Source organism: Anser anser (genome assembly GCF_964211835.1).
Source record: "Anser anser genome assembly, chromosome: 2".
Taxonomy (NCBI): domain Eukaryota; kingdom Metazoa; phylum Chordata; class Aves; order Anseriformes; family Anatidae; genus Anser; species Anser anser.
Window position 1 is genome coordinate 26,562,276 of NC_139721.1, and position 15,015 is coordinate 26,577,290.

General features: G+C 37.0%; 1 protein-coding gene across 2 annotated transcripts; it reads right to left on the bottom strand.

The window, feature by feature from the left end:
- Positions 1–1,786: 1,786 nt before the first annotated feature.
- DECR1 (2,4-dienoyl-CoA reductase 1) lies at positions 1,787–14,002 on the bottom strand. Of its 2 annotated transcripts, none has more exons than XM_083824139.1 (10): positions 13,571–14,002; positions 10,642–10,844; positions 9,659–9,716; positions 9,483–9,569; positions 7,790–7,937; positions 6,831–6,930; positions 4,765–4,837; positions 2,459–2,605; positions 2,070–2,132; positions 1,787–1,977 (listed from the first exon to the last, which is right to left on the bottom strand). In XM_083824139.1, the coding sequence occupies exons 1-10, from the start codon at positions 13,646–13,648 to the stop codon at positions 1,918–1,920; spliced, it is 1,017 nt and encodes a 338-aa protein (XP_083680265.1). In that variant the 5' UTR covers positions 13,649–14,002; the 3' UTR covers positions 1,787–1,917. The 2 variants fall into 2 exon arrangements, with proteins under 2 accessions (XP_083680265.1, XP_083680266.1); XM_083824140.1 differs by lacking the exon at positions 13,571–14,002 and adding an exon at positions 12,271–12,357.
- Between the last annotated feature and the right edge of the window lie 1,013 nt (positions 14,003–15,015).

Here is a 15,015-nt window from a genome sequence, read left to right on the forward strand (position 1 = left end):
TGGAAAGTGTACCCACCGTGCTGTTCAGATGCAACAGCAGTAACTTAAGGTCATGCAAATGTATTGCAATGTTGGAGACTGAACATGGTTATCCTGAATCTCACTCCAGTATTTTAACCATATAACAAACCCTCCTACATTAAGACTTCAGCATACCTGTGGATGCAAGAAACCAGTGGGAATTTACTTTTATCAAGTGCCCATCTCCAGAGGATACCCTAGTATCGTAAAGAAACACTTGATCACACCACAGCTCACAAACACACCTTTGAAAAACATTTTTTGCAACTTTTTATTTTTAAGGTGTCAAAGCCTTATACACAATTGTGTCCCACATGAAGAGAAATTTTAAGCATCTGCAAAGAATGACAAGCGTAGAACAGTATTTCTGGGCATAACTTCCCAGATATATGAATTACTTTTAGGGGATAGACATGGATATCACGTAAAAAATTTATCTCAGCAGTAGACCTGGCAAAACCCAAGATGCTTTGAAAATAAAGCTGTATGTTTAAGAGACATCTTCAAAGCTGCTATCATCAGCACATTTTCATTTTTTTTTTTATTATCTGTGGCACAGACAATATTCAGTCCCCCACAGGACCATCACTCAGAAGAAACCTGGTACATGGAAACTGTATTATCATTCCGCCAAGCCTGCACAGTTCACCTTTTCAGTAGAACATATGTTAGCTTGCTTCATCTTTGCATTAAGGCAATCAAATGATCCCAAATCAGAGGCTGGCAGATGTTAACATAGCCTGAAGTATGGGTAAAGCAACAAAATAGCTATTAGCACTTGGAGGAAGGCATCTTTGAGTTGCTTCTATATTCCTGATTTTTAAAATCACTATATGTTTCATACAGCTGTGTCCATCCTTGTACATGTGGATGGCCTAGAAGTCAGGTTAAATAGAATTTAAAAAAAAAAAAAAAAAAAAAAGGCTTGGCTTTCAGGCTGTAAAGGCCAGTGCCTCTTAATTTATTTAAAGAATTCTATCAATTGTTTAAAGGGGGTTGGATAGGGTATGGGGTGCTAACATCAGGCAATCCCCTAATATGGAAAATAAAGCATTTTTATAATCATCATCTTATAACTAGTTTGACCCATGTTATTTGTGATGGATGAACTGACTAGGTTCAGAAGTAATGTCATCTTACACATTCTCCAGTACCACTGAATTCAAATGAAATCTAGGGACTGCCCTCATCTCACACAAACTAAAAATCATTTGCTATTAATATTTCATTTTCAAGAACATTACTTTATTCACACTAAAGACAGAGCTACTTAAGAAGGCATTACTAGCCCTTGAATGCCATTTTTAAAGTTTGGCATAAAACAATTAACAGACTGAAAATGTCAAAAAGCCAAGACCAAGATTGTTATATATTTTAAAAATATTTTTAAGTAACCATATCAGTTACATTCCATCTCAGCGTATGTAGTACTTAGTTCTAATGACTTGAAGTTTTGTTATTTGCAGTTTTAGGGCTTATGACTGAAGTGCAAACATTAGGACTTAATTTTTTTTTCTTCAGATTAACGATTATACTCAGGTACAATGGTTTTCAAATCCTACTGGAGCTACAATATTAAGAAATACTTGCATAGACATGAGAAACCAAAGAATCCTCTGAAATATTCTTCAAAAATGTAGATCATGGCATGGCTACAGAAGACATTAACCATAGAACAATAAAATTTTAATGAACTGTTGGTTTATGACTGATAACTCATTGGAAAAAAACAGATGGAAAAAAACAAGCTATATTCAAAACATGACAATTTCCAAATATTTTATTGAAATCAGCATACAAAAGATTATTAAGGCTATTTCTCATTTGGTTATTTCTAAATATTCATGAAAAAGTAGTGGTTCATTTCCAGAATTCACCACCATACAGTTAGGTTCATTAAGAGCCTTTTGTTTTCCTAATCATTGCTTCCATCATATCCCACTGCTCTTTGGGAACCTAAAAAAGAAAAGAGCATTTTATTGGAATTCCATATAATAATTGCATATCCAAGTACATGAACATAAAATAGCAGGGAAGAAATTTAGTACCTTTTTCAACTCATTGAATTCTCCTGCCATAGAAACATATTCTCCACCATCCATTCTAATAACCTAGAGAAAACATAAACAGTATATTTAATAAGTGGTTTTCCTGTAGCATTTCCTTGTTCTGAACTGTGAAAGTCATTTTTATTGATTCAGACCAAAAACTAAAATCCATACTCAAAATAACGTAATTCAATATTTTTTATGTTCTTCTTTAAAAGTACTAACCACCATACAATACAATTAAAAGGTTAATAATGATTGCAAAGCTTCAAAGTAACAGTTTTGTTTAATTTCTGAAATACTATACTGTAACCAACATTTTAAAAAACATCAGCAAAACTCATACCATCAGCATGTTGATTTTATAAACAAGATCAACTGTAACTTACTGCTCCATTAACCCAGCTTGCATAGTCACTGCAGAAATAGGCGGCAAGATTTGCTATTTCTTCTACAGTTCCCAGACGGCCACAGGGAATCCTCTCAATTATTTTCTTCTCAAATGCGCCTGTTGGGTCAAGGCGGCTAAAAGCACCCTGAGATTTAAGAGAAACATATGAAAGAAATGTTTTAACTACATTAGAAATTAAAAGTAGACAGAAATCTGACTCTATGGAAAATTTAATAAGGAACTTAAAATTTGTGAGCAAAATGTCTACACCATCTACACCAGCAGGATAAAAAAGAATACAGGAAACAAAACAGAATTTATCACTGTTTTACTAGTATGCATCTACTGAGGGTGGCAAGGTGGAATTAAACATTTGGTTGGTATAGTCACCCACCATCTATCCACAAAAAAAAGGAGGGGGGTTGTTTTCAAAAACACCCTTGATATAGACTTGAGGAAATAAACAAGACTCAAAATTGCTGCATAGACAGGGGAGAGGAAGGAGAGGAAATGAGCAGCAGCAAAAGCAACAGAAATTTTATGTGGCACAGAGTATAAAAAAAAAAGATTCAGTTAAATTGTTGCAATGGCTAGAACTAAACTAATTCACTCTACGTTTTAATATTTGAATAGCTTAGAACTGAATGGGAAATAGAGTGTTTTGTTCTTCCTGGCTCCTCCACAAGGAAACAAATTCCTCAGGCAAAAATCAGAAACACATTAGTAATGTTTTTCTTAAGTTACTGAAGTTATGAGAGTTAAAGCACACTGTAATTTCTGTAATCATGGCTCTACTCATGCCATTTACATTTTCTATAGACATGTTTTTAAATGCCAATTTATAAGCTGAATAGCATTCCTCTTGTATGCTTCTTCCTTTTCCTAACATGACGTCCAGAAGCATTTTCTGAAGACACAGGTGTAGCCCTTAAGGGGGAAAGCCTTGATTTTGCAATATGCTGGTTTAAGTAATCGAAATCTGCATTTTTGTTTTCAGAGGAATTTGAACTTGGAACCAGTATGACAAACGTAATACTTTACTAAGAAAATATAGTGTCTCAAGTGGGAGATATGCTATTAATTTAGATTAAAAAAATAACAGGAGGTAGCATTACTGACATTTAAAGTAGTTATCTTGCCAAAAATTTTGAAATCTGAAAATTAAAGTGATCTTGCCACATGATATAGCACATGCTAAAAATTTATATAGATTCAAAAGGGAACAGGACAAACTAATGGAAGAAAAAAATCCATCAAGATGACTACCATATGAAAAGATACCAGCTGTATCAAACTCTCTGGGCCACAGACTATCAGAGGCTGGAAGCAAAGAATAAATATCATCACATGGCGGTTTGTTTGTTTGTTTGTTTTTTAATACTCTTGACTAAAAATCCACTTGGTACAAAACCTGGAGAACTTTCAGTCTGAGCTGTAATGTTGTTTTAACATTCTTACAACTCTGCTGATACTGTTACTTATCTATCTTTACAGTCAAAAAGGTAAAATTAAGTTGTACAGTGTAGCATCTAAGACTGACAAAACAAAAATGAAAGAAAAGAAACAACCCTTTGCCCCACCCCCCAAAACAACAGCAAAACCAACTGTGGAACATTTTATAGATAGCCATAATACCATTATTAGCTGTTAGAACTCATAACTGTAATATTTGGACTTTATGTGAAAGGGATTCTTCTCTCTTCTCTTGCAGCACTGCTTCCTTTTTTCTTCCTGTTCCAGCTGGTCTGGATTACCTCCTTCAAACCCTTCAATCCTCCTTTTCACTCTTACCAAAGCTTCACATTTTCTTGCTGACTTATTTTTCTCTTTCTAGTTTTGTGCTTTTCAACAAAACTAGTGAGATTCTGTTCTCATACACCTAAAAGAGACTCTGAAATTTCAGAATTGAGATGCTTTGTTTAAGAATTAGGAGTTCAGACAGAAAAAGGCAGTTGTACTCTGCCAAGTATAAGAACTCACTTGACAAATTATGCATGTACATTCTTCAAATCCATATTTAAAAAAGAACATTAAAATATGTTGGTATTTCCCTCCTTCGAAACACTAAGAAAAAGTTTGTTTTATATTAGCATAGTAGAAGGGGCAAGAACAAGTTTCGTAAGTTCAAGAAATTCACGTTACAAATGTATTATTAATAAGTAATGTGTTCAATATTCCAGCAGTCTTGGACTTCTAAGGAAATTATACCCTAACGTAACGGTTATAGAAGGGGTTAGACTATCTTAAAGGTAAGTCTCTACTACAAAGCATATTCAAGGCTGTGTTTCACTTCATGCTATGTACCTTTGTTTTTATTGGACCTGGTTGAATCACATTGAATCTCATGCCATATTTACCCCACTCAGCCGCAAGAGACCTAAAAATTCATTAACAAAACGCATCAATATTTTAAACAATTACTTTAATAATGCTACTCAGTGCATATATATATGTGTGTGTATATATATATATATATATATATATATATATATTCAAAACCAAATCAAACGTGTAAATACTAAAATTTGAGTCCTGAAACAGGTATTTCCACTTAAGGATTTTTTTCTTGGTTTTGTTGTTCTTAATAAAAACATTTATAAGTTAAAAAAAAAATAAATCACATTCACAAACAGAGGAATACTGATTTAACATATGCATCATAGATAAAGCAACAGTAAGGAGGGATTCTATCTCTCCCTCCAAGTATAGGTGACTTTGGCACCTAAATGCCTTGACAAACAGCCGTTAGACTACTGTCTTTCTCTGGTAGTTATGACCATCCAGTAAATATAAACATCTCCAGCATTTTCAATGTAGCTCTCACATGTTTTGAAATACCATGAAACAGACCTTAAATACTAAAATGGGACCAGTAGAATAAATTTGTTTTATGCATTTTCTCTGCATAAGCAGTACTTCAGATAGATCATCTACTATGGTGAATGAAGAAACTGTGTCATAACGTCTTGGAAAAATATATGCTTAAGTTCCATTCAGCTCTACGGAACAGAAATTAAAACCATCGCTTATTTCTTCATATTTTTCTTGATACGGAATTCCACTTACTAAACAGCCGCCAAACTATTAAATGCCTTCTGCTGAAATGCAGAGGAGGAACTATTTTCTATCAAAGACTGTCCTATAGCTAACAATGGCAGAAGTCTTTTTGTTTGCTGAGTAACTTGGATGTGACACATTGTTCTGAATTTTAATTGCAGACCTTGATTTAAGATGGTGATAGGAAAAAATTATTTATGAAACTAGCAAAAGTAGACTCCACCCAAACAAAGGGCAAAAGAAAGGTGAAGGTACTATAGACCTTGAACTTTTCCTCAAACAACTGCTTTTAAGTGGTGGTTTGCCTATGAGAGCCAGCAGAGAAAAAAAAAATGCAGAAGAATCTCATTATTGAAACTCTGTAATTGAAATTTTAGAATTTGTTATTGCCAAAAGATGTAGCTCCACTTCCCCACAACAACTTTGCATTTTAACTTCCTTGCATTGACTCCAACGCTCTTCTGGTTCTCTGAGAAGTTTATTCAACTTACAAACCCACAGGAGAAAAAAAAAAAAAAAAAGAAAGTCACCCTTTTTATAGTTTTGCTTTCCAGCGAAGTAGCAAGCTTAATAGGCTTAATGTTCTGGTTAAGTGCCACAGCAATGCAAGGCAGAGAGCAAAAGTATGCAGCTGGGAACACCTTTCCCAAAGCACTGAATGCAAGTTTATGTAACACAAACAACCCCAAGAAAGAAAAAACTGAACAACTAGCGGAGAGTGGCTAAAGGGGATGGGAGAGGAAACATGCTGAGAAAAACACGCACCCCAGTGTGAATGCCACTCATACAGCAGCAAGTGCCTTATGACTTTTTAAAAGGATAATTTATCTTCCAGCATCTGATGCACTTGGGAACCCAGTCTGTTCCACAATCTTTGTAAACAAAAGTACTTCAACCAAAGAAATGCTGACTCCGTTGTTATTCTCCTCTTCTAACCACAGCAAATAGGTTTTGGTGAGATTATTCCATTCAAAAGTAATAAAAGTGTTTAAAGTTTACTGAAGACAGCACAGATGAAAATCCCAAGCAGGTAAATTCCTGATAATTACATTTGTTTTTAGACATGTGTGCACAGTTTTCACTTTTTTGCCCTGATAAAAAATATTACAGTAACAAGCAGTTAACATTTCTTTCTGGAAGAAGCTGTCAGCATGCTATTTTCTTGCTAGGATACTGGAGGCTGGAAGGTTCTCTGATGATATAATGGCACGGGAGGACTATATTAATTATACTAACTAGCTTAGCTCGTTTTTTGTATTTATTCTATTGCAAAGAAGTGAAAAGCAGAACAAACATTTTGCTCTATTACTCACTTGCTCATTGCTTCTACACCGGCTTTGGCAGAGGCACTCGGTAACACAAATCCTGAACCACTCTCTGCATAAATTGTTGTAATAGCCAGGAATGCTGCTCCTGGAAGTTGCAAAAACATTTAAAGAAAACAACAAAAAACAACACACACAAAGATCAAACGCTGAACATAGGGTAAAAAGCACCCTCAGCAGTACAGAATTTTGTAGCTGAAGCGTCAGGGAACCATATGGCTCTGGGCTGTAAGCAGATTTTAAGAAAATACAATCTTGGAAGTCCTTTTTATTTCAGTTCCCCCTTTTCCATGAATGTTAGAGTTCTTCCATATAAGTGGAAACAGGTGTTGATTAGGCTCTGAAGCTTAATCTAAACCTTCAGGCTTCTACTGATAATCAACGTATATACATAATATCACTGACTAGAGTGAAGGCCCAAGCTCTTACAGAGCCTTTTTAGAAGCTGCCCTAGCCTAGTAGTTACTAACGGGTATTTTGTTCTAATTTCATCAATATAGCTAGAGCTATTAGTCAAATCCTACACCTGTGAATTTTAATTATTTATATATTAACAAGTTGAGAAGGAAAACGTAAAGTGTTATGATGTTAAGATGTTCATTTAAATAAGCATCACATATTCAGTTGCTTAATGAAACCAAGATATATATAGAAGACCCAAAAGAAAGAAATAACATGCTTTAAACAAAGCCTTATTTTTTTTCCAGTTTTTACAAATGTTTTACAATTAGTACAAACTCTGCAATCTACAATAAAATAATTGCTAACCAATCCTACTCTGTGATTTTTAAGTATGGCTTTACTCAAAAAGAACTTTCTAGAAAAGACTTAGTGTTAAAGTTGTGGCTACGATACATAATCATACGTAGCCTTACATTGTAACACAAGGAAAGCTAGTAATAATATGTTACAAGGCTTATTTACCATTTATCTTAAATTTAAGGTACCTTTTTGGGCTTTTATGAGTTCCTTTCCAATTTCCAGCGTTACAAAAGCAGTACCATTAAGCACGATATCAGTTATAGTTTTCCATGCATTAGCAGAAAGTCGTTCAGAAGGGGAAATAAAGTTTCCTGCTGCATTGTTTATCACAACCTGAAACAGAAAGAAAAAGAGTTTACTAAAAATAGCTCTTATTGAGAAAAAAGCAGAGAATTTATAAGGAACTTCTTACTGTACCTGGGTAGAACATTAAAAATAGCCTTGGCTTTGGGACTACAGCCTTTTCAAATGGGGTACAGTGTAGGGAAGAGAGAAAATAATCCATCAGAAATTTTAACATCTGCAGCATAGATGTGAAACAGAGAATAGCTGTATTTCCAAACTGTTCTACGTTACTAGGCCGGTACTGAAGAGCTGAAAATTTAGATGATGACTTAAGTACCTTCCCTACTGTCTCAACTGTGTCCTAACAGAAAAGTTTGTCCCAGATACCCAGACTTACAGTATTCATAGACATACCTGTTGTGCCTGTCACTAAAGAGAAGAACTAGACATTCAATACAGCCTACAATCTCTCTTAAAGGCAAAAAAAAAAGTGAAATTGAAGAGACAGGAAATGCTTATAAAGAACAAGATGCGGGCAATATTTATTCAGAAAATTACTGATGTAATAAAACATTAAAAAGAGAGCAAGAAGTCTCCTCCCACTCTACACACACTTAAAACCTGGAGATGATAACATGTTTTGGCCAGAAACTGCAGTAACTAGTAGTCAAAACTACATCCAGAGTAATATGTCTACATATCAGGACAGTGAGCTGGTTTATTTTATATCACTGATACAGCATGCAGCTATGAGAAATACTTTCTCCATGTATTCATGTTTCTCAATGTACTTTCAAGCATTTAGAATTCATCAGGTTCTCCTTCATTTTTATATGAAGCTATTGCTGAAAGCAAAATGTCTATAGTAAACAGATGACAGTTTTAAATCTACAGAAAACCATTCTAAATCACACTGAATATCCTTTACGTTGATGTTAACACCCTCATCACACTTTCTAATCAGCTAGCACAATCTGAGTTGCTCTGACTACAATGAAATCAGGATTTATGGCCTATCATTGCTTAGACTCCAATAGACAACAACCCTTCCCAGAGCAAAGGGCTAACATCAATGCTCTGTGTTTTGTGCCTAACTATTAAAAGATGTTTACCTTGACTGAAGATTTTTTCTTCATTTCAGCAGCAGTTAATTTTCAAGTTGGAACCTTCTTTGTGTATTTTAATAAGTCAAGCAAGGACCAAAGATGTTTAGGACTATTTCTGCTTCTAATTTAAGACGTTCTATTAATAACCAACAGGTGTTATTAGATACCAGCACAGGTAAAACATCCTTTTCAGGAGGACTTTTGAGCAGTATTCTGTTCACTTAACTAAAAGAATCCCACCGAAACTATTCCACTGCTTACAAATAAACTGTTAGTCCTTAAACCAAGTACAACAACTATTTTAAGAACTATGTAAGAAGTATAGCCGGTTTAGCTGTCAATGTTAGCTTTATCTTGAAGTTCTGCCACTTTTTGTCTAGTCTCTTTAGATTTCATTGATTTTCTATCACAGTCATTTCCTTCATACATATGCAGAGTATTTTCAATAATGAAGACTGCAGATCTTTCCTTTCACTAAAATACTTACATCAGGATGCCCCGCCACTTGAATTAGTTCAGCAACAGCATTCTTAACAGAAACTGGATCTCTCACATCACATTGGATGGCATAGACCTGTGTAACAATGGAAGAAGAAGCATATAAATGCATAAAATCCCTACAACCCATTTAATGTATAACATTCACAATTCTGTAAAATTTACCTTATTCCCTGTTTTTGAAGAAATTTCCTCTGCTGTTCCTTTCAAAACATCAAGCTTCCTAGAAATAAGTATATGACAGTGAATTTCAATTAAATGCAATTGCAATTCAGATAAGAGCTGATTAATCTCTTCAGAGCAAATACAAGCTAAATTTTAAAATATTATTTAATGCATGCACACATATGCGTATTGATTTTCACAAAACGAACTTCAAAATAAAAATTATATTCAGTTACTAACTTTCTGAAAGTTAGATCTAAGTAATTTCGTCTTATTAGTACTTAGAAGTAAATCAGAAGTGTCTAAAGTAGGAGACTAACATTAAACTAGTCAAGTGTAGTACACTAGCAAAATGCTTCCATTCCGAGTACACAATCATAATAAACTTAGCTTTAGCTATTACTCTATTAGTACTTTAGAAGGGACTTATGCATTCAGATTTAAAACTAATATCTGAATCACTACTTAGAAGACTGTCACAACACTTATTTTGATTAAAAATTAGATTGTTTTTCTTGCCTTTACTCTAGTGCTTATAGAATTATAGCAGGACTATCTTTGCTAAGAATTAAGATGAATGATTGTAATTCTTTATTGCAATTAAAATCTATATGAAGAACACCCACAGTAATACAAGATGTCCACTAATGTCATTCTACTTTGTATTCTCCTTTATGCTATAGCAGAATTTATGTCATATTCTGGGTTATTTTGCTGCCACGTTTCCTGAAGAATTTTTCCGAGTTTAGCTTATTTCTTCCTACTGCTGGTTACGGTGCAGCTCCAACTAAACAATTTCACATTGGACATTTGCACACAGATCAACTGATTTTTGGTATTTATAGTATTACATTATAATTACAAGTGTACTGAAATAAAGTAAACAGAATAAATTTTTCCAGTTGATGAAGAAGAAAACAAAACCAATCCACTCAGCATTCAACACTAAATGAAAGCTCTAAAATGTGTTCGCTAATACTTACCGGCTTGCTATAACACACTTGGCACCCAAACTGGACAAGGCTGTCGTCATGCCTTTGCCAAGCCCAGTACCTCCACCGGTTACAAAGGCTACTTTCCCTTGAAAGGTATTTGGTGGCAACATCACTTTTTGAAGAGGTGAAAAGAATGCAGCCTGCGGTGCATTGCTGTCTTGAAGTAACACATTTGGCCCACGGCTGAAAAACTGGAAGAAAAAAAAGAGTAAGGTTTTTTCTTATTTCCATATACAAGATTGTTACTCAGGATTAGATTTGCTTCTGACAGTGAAGATAACAATCATAACTACCCTCCTATCATTATAAACTGAATGTAAGAATGATTAATTGCATTTGCATCAAGGTGTTTTAGTGTAATACAAACAGTAAACCAGGAACGTACCTGAGCTGTTTTTAGATGTTCCATTCCAACTAAAGAACTATTGAAAAAATATTTTAATCGTGATTTTTATTATTCTGTATATTAGTTATTTTTATGACTGTCACTTTTACTAAGGTATGTGGAAATCCTTCACCAACAAATTATACATTTACAGCAGGATTTAGGCTTCAGATTCAGATACAAATTGTACTTTAAGTATTAGTAGTTTAGCCCTAATAAGTACATGTGATTTTGAAATTACTTATCTATACATTTACAGATTCAAAAGCTTCACTAGCAGTGCCAAGGCTTTGAACCTTTACTACAATGAAACATTACCCTTAACTGGCTTGAATTAGGTAGAATCAAACTCCAAAAGACCTGTCCCAGTAATTTCTGGAGCTGCTAAACAAACTAATGCCATTTTGCAATCTGTGAAACATTAGGTCATTCCAGCATCAGATGGAATCCAGCCCTAAAATAACTACTGAATTAAATACTTCGGCACAGCAGCATTACAGTAAAAATGCAGACTGTCCCAAATTATTTAGAATACAGAAGTTACCTCAATCTGGAGCTGGAAACATTTCTAAGAAAGACAAGACTAGACCATTTTTATAGTGCAAAAAAAAATAATAAAAATAGTAGAACGCATGCTTTGTTTATTTTCTCCAATACTAATTTGTACTTGAGTCCTTGATGTGTCTATTTCACTACAAAAAAAAAAAAAAAAGTGTAATTTTAGGAAGACTGCATGTTTACTTTTATATGTTGTTGCAAAAAAAAAGCATAAAATTGTTCAACATGTTTCCAGTTGCCACCAAGAAGAAAGGTTATTTTAAAATAGTACAAATATTACAAGTTATTGTTCTAAATACTAATTCAAATTTCTAACTCTGAAGTTAACAGATTGTATTTTTAGCAGTAGTTGAATAATCTGTAGGTGCCATAGGTATGACATCCAGGGATGCAAGTTTCACAGATCTTAAAGTTGGCCTGAGAAAGCGTGCGTGCAAATCTTTTTATGTGATAATACACTTGTGTATGAGTAACACTGGTGAAAACAGACGGAAGAATCATGGAATACACTGCCGATTTAATGGACCTCATGTTCCAAACAAATGATTAAACAGAAACTAAGACTGAGGAAGAATTGGGAGCACTCTGTAGAATAAAATCAAGAAAGTAAAGGTCAAACTAAAGCTGGATTTATCGTGAAACTAAAGCAATGCAGCAAGTCCCACAGCACTTACATTAAATGCATATTTTGGTGATTATTTCTGGAACTTGGACTCCTCAGCTAATATGCAATAGCTTCTCACACACACATGCAAAAATCCATAAACTGTTTTAAGCAATCCAAGCAGCTCACATAGAAAAAAAAAAAAAGATATTTTTCTGAAATAAAGTTCTACTGATCAGATCTGCCACCAAATGTCTGTAATATACTGATTATTTTTAATTATCCCAACTAAAAACAAATTTGCTTATTTTCACTGAATACCACCATACGCCTAAGGCTCCAGGAAAGAGGTGGGTGAGGATTCTCTCTGAGGATTTCACAGCTCCCTGCTCCCTTTGGTTATGCAGGGACAGATGAGGGCTCTGAAAACCTTCAGTTCATGGCAGACACCCCAAACCAAGATGTCATAGGGAGTCCCCCTGCCCCCAGGATAAGATTACGCCTCCAAAGGTGCTACACGTTGGCCACAGCCCGCTCCTTTACTCACATCACTACAGAAACCGTACAAGCAGCTCTCCTTCTGCTGAAGGAGGAGGAGGAGGAAGCAGGCCACAGCATGGGCTTTAAGATAGCACCAAGATTAATAAATTAACAGCACTGAGTAGCCGGTGAGGTTGGTATGATTCAGCAGTCTTCTCCTGAGGCTGCTACAGTCTCATTAGCAGTTTCACAAAGGGCTTCCTTGACAGGAGTCATTCAATTTAATCTTGCCAGCATTTAAGGTCTAGGCGTTCAATTAAATCTCAGGTGTAAAGAGAAGTATAAATGAGCCAGGAAACAGGGTAAAAACAAAGACACGAAGAGGAGAACAAACAAATCCCCCTCAGCCGGGGGTTGGAAGTAAATCATGAAACTACTACAAAAAGTCCTCCCGGAGGCAGTCAGTTGTAGGAAGCGCTCTGCCTGGGCAGGGCTCGCTAGAAAAGGCCCTCAGCAACACCCACACAGGAACCAGCCGTGTCACTACTTTGACAGCAACATTCGCACTTCAGACAAATTGCACCCCGCAACTCTGCCAACGGGACCAAAGGGCGGTACTGGCACTTCCAGCCCCTGCCGTCCACCCTGAAGGAAAACAGGGGACAAAGGGGCTCTGCGAGGCACTGAGGAGAGGCGGGGGTGTCCTGACCCTTTGGGGGTCCTCCCCCAGCTACCATCAGCCCCTCGACATCGCTCCGGCACGGCGAGGCGGCTCCCCGCGGCTGCGGGCGGCTCTGACACCGCAAGGGCAGCCTGGGCAGAGCGGGTGAGAGGACTGGCGGAGCCCCTCTACGGGCCTGCCCGCACTCGGCTCCCCGGGAGCGCCTTACCCGCCTGCCGCCGGCCAAGGAGAGCGAGGCGCCGCCGCGCGCACCGCTCCGCCACAGCAGCGCCGCTGCCGCCGCCATTTCGTCGAGCCTCGGGGGCGGGCGCCGGGCTGTGCGCCTGCTCCGCAGGGCCAGGCGGGGCGGCAGCGCCGCGGCTCCCGGGCAGGGGTGAAGGGGGCTGCTGCTGCTCCTGGCGGGGCCGGTGCTGTTGGGGAAGAGGCGAGTCCGTGGCTGGACAGCAAAATCGGAGCCCCGGCAGCCTCAGGAGCTCGACCCCGCCGGGCGGCGGCTCCTTGCTTGGCTACCGTCATCGCCTCAGGAGCCCGAGCTGCGCTGCAAGGAGCTGATGCGGCGCTTTTCAGTCTCTGTGTTTCATTGGGTTTTGTCTCTCAAATAATTTCTCAATGCATGCTATTTGAAGGACACTAAAATAATAAAAAGTTTAATTTTAATTCATGAAGACTGTCATAGGCTACACTGAAAGAAGTCTACGTGCCCTCTGTACTATCAGCACGGCTCTTCTCAGGCGCTCTGGTCAGTTCTTGCCAGGTGCTTTTGGGGAAGAGGCATTCTTTATTTAAAAAATATGAAAACAGCTGTGGGGAAACAGTCTGCTAGTTGGGATTCTCAAATGGGGCTGACACCACGCAGCTTGTTTTGGGGTGGGATCGGGCTTAGCACTTTCACAAAGCACTCCCTGGCACAACAGTAGCAGCACTGATGCTCCTCCATCCTACCCAAGACCTGAAACAAGGTGCAATGGGAAGGTTGAAATCCCTCTCCTTCTCATTCCAAATTCACCACTGACAATGGAATCCAGAAAAGGCCTGAGCAGTTTACGAACGTTAAGCCCATTAAATCTACAGGGGATTACGAACATTAAATCTACAGGGGATTATTCTGAGATAACAAGACATTTTATTTATTTGTGTAGAGCACATAGAGTGGCCAATTGGAAAGGTAATGAATGACTGATACCAACCCTTTTGTACAGCTTGGGTAAAACAGAAAAGCCCATACAGTCATCCCTGGCATCAGAATTAAAATCATAAGACTGTCATCAGCATTCTGTACTAAAAAAAGGATTGAACAGCTTAATGTTTAACGTTCAGAGACTGTTGATGCTCTTGTTTGTCGGTACCGTACATCCTAGAGCATTTAAGATAATTATTAGACTTGGCATTGGGCAGCCAGTGAAGCATTAAGGCCAAGACTCGTAGGAATAGTTGCCACAATATCATTAAAGTTATTTAGTTATTTATTATTACAATATCATTATTTTTCAAGTATCTGGTAGGTGTTTAAAAGTCATTCTAAAATTTTGGTAACAGTTTTTCATTCAGATCAGTTCATTCCACCACAGTGAGGCTCAAGAGGTATGTAATCACTGAACAAAGAAAGAAGCATGAAGAATGAGAGTGAAAATAGTTCAAAAGATGCTTTAATAT